The 1,397-nt window shown below is 55.3% G+C and overlaps 1 protein-coding gene across 1 annotated transcript in view; it reads left to right on the forward strand.

The window, feature by feature from the left end:
• Nucleotides 1–1,111, forward strand: part of NOC2L (nucleolar complex associated 2 homolog (S. cerevisiae)) — a gene marked incomplete at its 5' end in the record, with an annotated part of 41,138 nt that extends 40,027 nt beyond the window's left edge. The window contains one exon of the mRNA XM_010137070.1: nt 972–1,111. Within this exon, the coding sequence (XP_010135372.1) occupies nt 972–1,111 (140 nt within the window). The remainder of the gene's footprint in view (nt 1–971) is intronic.
• Between the last annotated feature and the right edge of the window lie 286 nt (nt 1,112–1,397).

Below are 1,397 nucleotides of genomic sequence, written 5' to 3' on the forward strand. Positions count from 1 at the left end.
GGCTTGGCACGCAAACCCAAACCTCGGCGCCGAGAATAGATGGGTGTTTGATACATGTTCTGACAGTGCTGTGAAGGATGAAGAGGGAGAGTCTTACGCTCCGTGTGCTGAGCGTTCCTGTTGTGCTTTTTACCGGAACACACGTGCACGCTGCACGCTCGGGAAATGCTGCAGCGAGGAGCTTGTGTCGTGACAGTTTGCCACCCTCCAGCAGGAGCCTAGAGCAGGACGCGGCCTGGAGCGGGACTTCTGTGGTCCTGCTGCTCTGGTGGCATCAGTGTGGTTTCAAGGTGCAGCCACAAGTAACTTTTTGTCCTTTTTTTGGTGACTGGGCTGAACTGGCCAAGCCTGGCTGCTGCCCTCCTCAACCTGTGAGGGGCTGTGGGTGTAAAACCCGAGGCAGGAATTGGTGCTGAGCAGAGGCTTTACTGGTAGAGCCTGAGCACTAGTCTGGCATCCCTCTGAAGCAGGTGTAGGAAGCTCAGTCCTTCTGGAATGAGAGGGAAGGGCATGGGGACACGTAAAGACCCTAGAAACTGGGTCTCACTTGTGCTTCCCACTATTAAACATTTCAAAAAAAGGAGCGAGCGTGGGGCTCTTTCTGCATTTGGGAGTCTCGCCGTTAGTGCTGACAGCTCCCTCCTGCTGCTCCTAGTGCCCAGCCCGACATCCCTGCTGAGGGAGACAGGCTGAGCTGGCAGGGATGAGGGGCTGGAGGCACTGCCTGGCTCGCGCCCCCAGGTTCTTACTTTGTGTTTGTGCCTCAAGTCTCCTCTCTGCTTGCCCCAAGTCCTTCAGAGCCAGCACTGCCCTGAGCTGCCTGCAGCGCTCTCCTACTGCTATCGGGGCGCTGCAGTGGCGCCAATAAATTAATGAGTGCCTGGGCTTAATTAGCAATGAGTTGCCTTGACTTGCCTCACTCTCACTCCCAGTAAAGCAGGATTTACACCTCTCGCTTTTTCCACCCGCAGAGGAAGGCAAGGAAGCTGGCTCCCAAGGGGCCCAGAAGCAGAGGAGATGCCCTCGTGGGATGTCACGGTCCGACCTCGAACAGCTCGCCCAAGGAGAAGAGGACATTGTGGAGGACTTGGCTTTCTCAGATGATGACTGAGCACCCTCACAGCCACCCCTGCCAAGGTCAGCCCTTACTGGATCACCCAGCCTTCAGCATCCGGCTGCATCTCCAAGGGGTGGTAAGAGCTGAGGAGCGTGGTGGGCGGAAGGCCAGCCCCAGGTGCCACCCCAGACTTTCTCAGCAGAGACACAACTTGGACTTTCAAGGTTTTTTTTACCAGTTATGTTTTTGGTAACAGTAAAATTGTGGTCATGTCAAGGCCAGTGCACCTGCTCAGCAGAGGTAATTAAAAAAACCCCAAACCCTCATTAAAAATCTGCCA

Source organism: Buceros rhinoceros, unplaced genomic scaffold (assembly GCF_000710305.1).
Source record: "Buceros rhinoceros silvestris isolate BGI_N320 unplaced genomic scaffold, ASM71030v1 scaffold3755, whole genome shotgun sequence".
In the NCBI taxonomy this organism is placed as follows: domain Eukaryota; kingdom Metazoa; phylum Chordata; class Aves; order Bucerotiformes; family Bucerotidae; genus Buceros; species Buceros rhinoceros.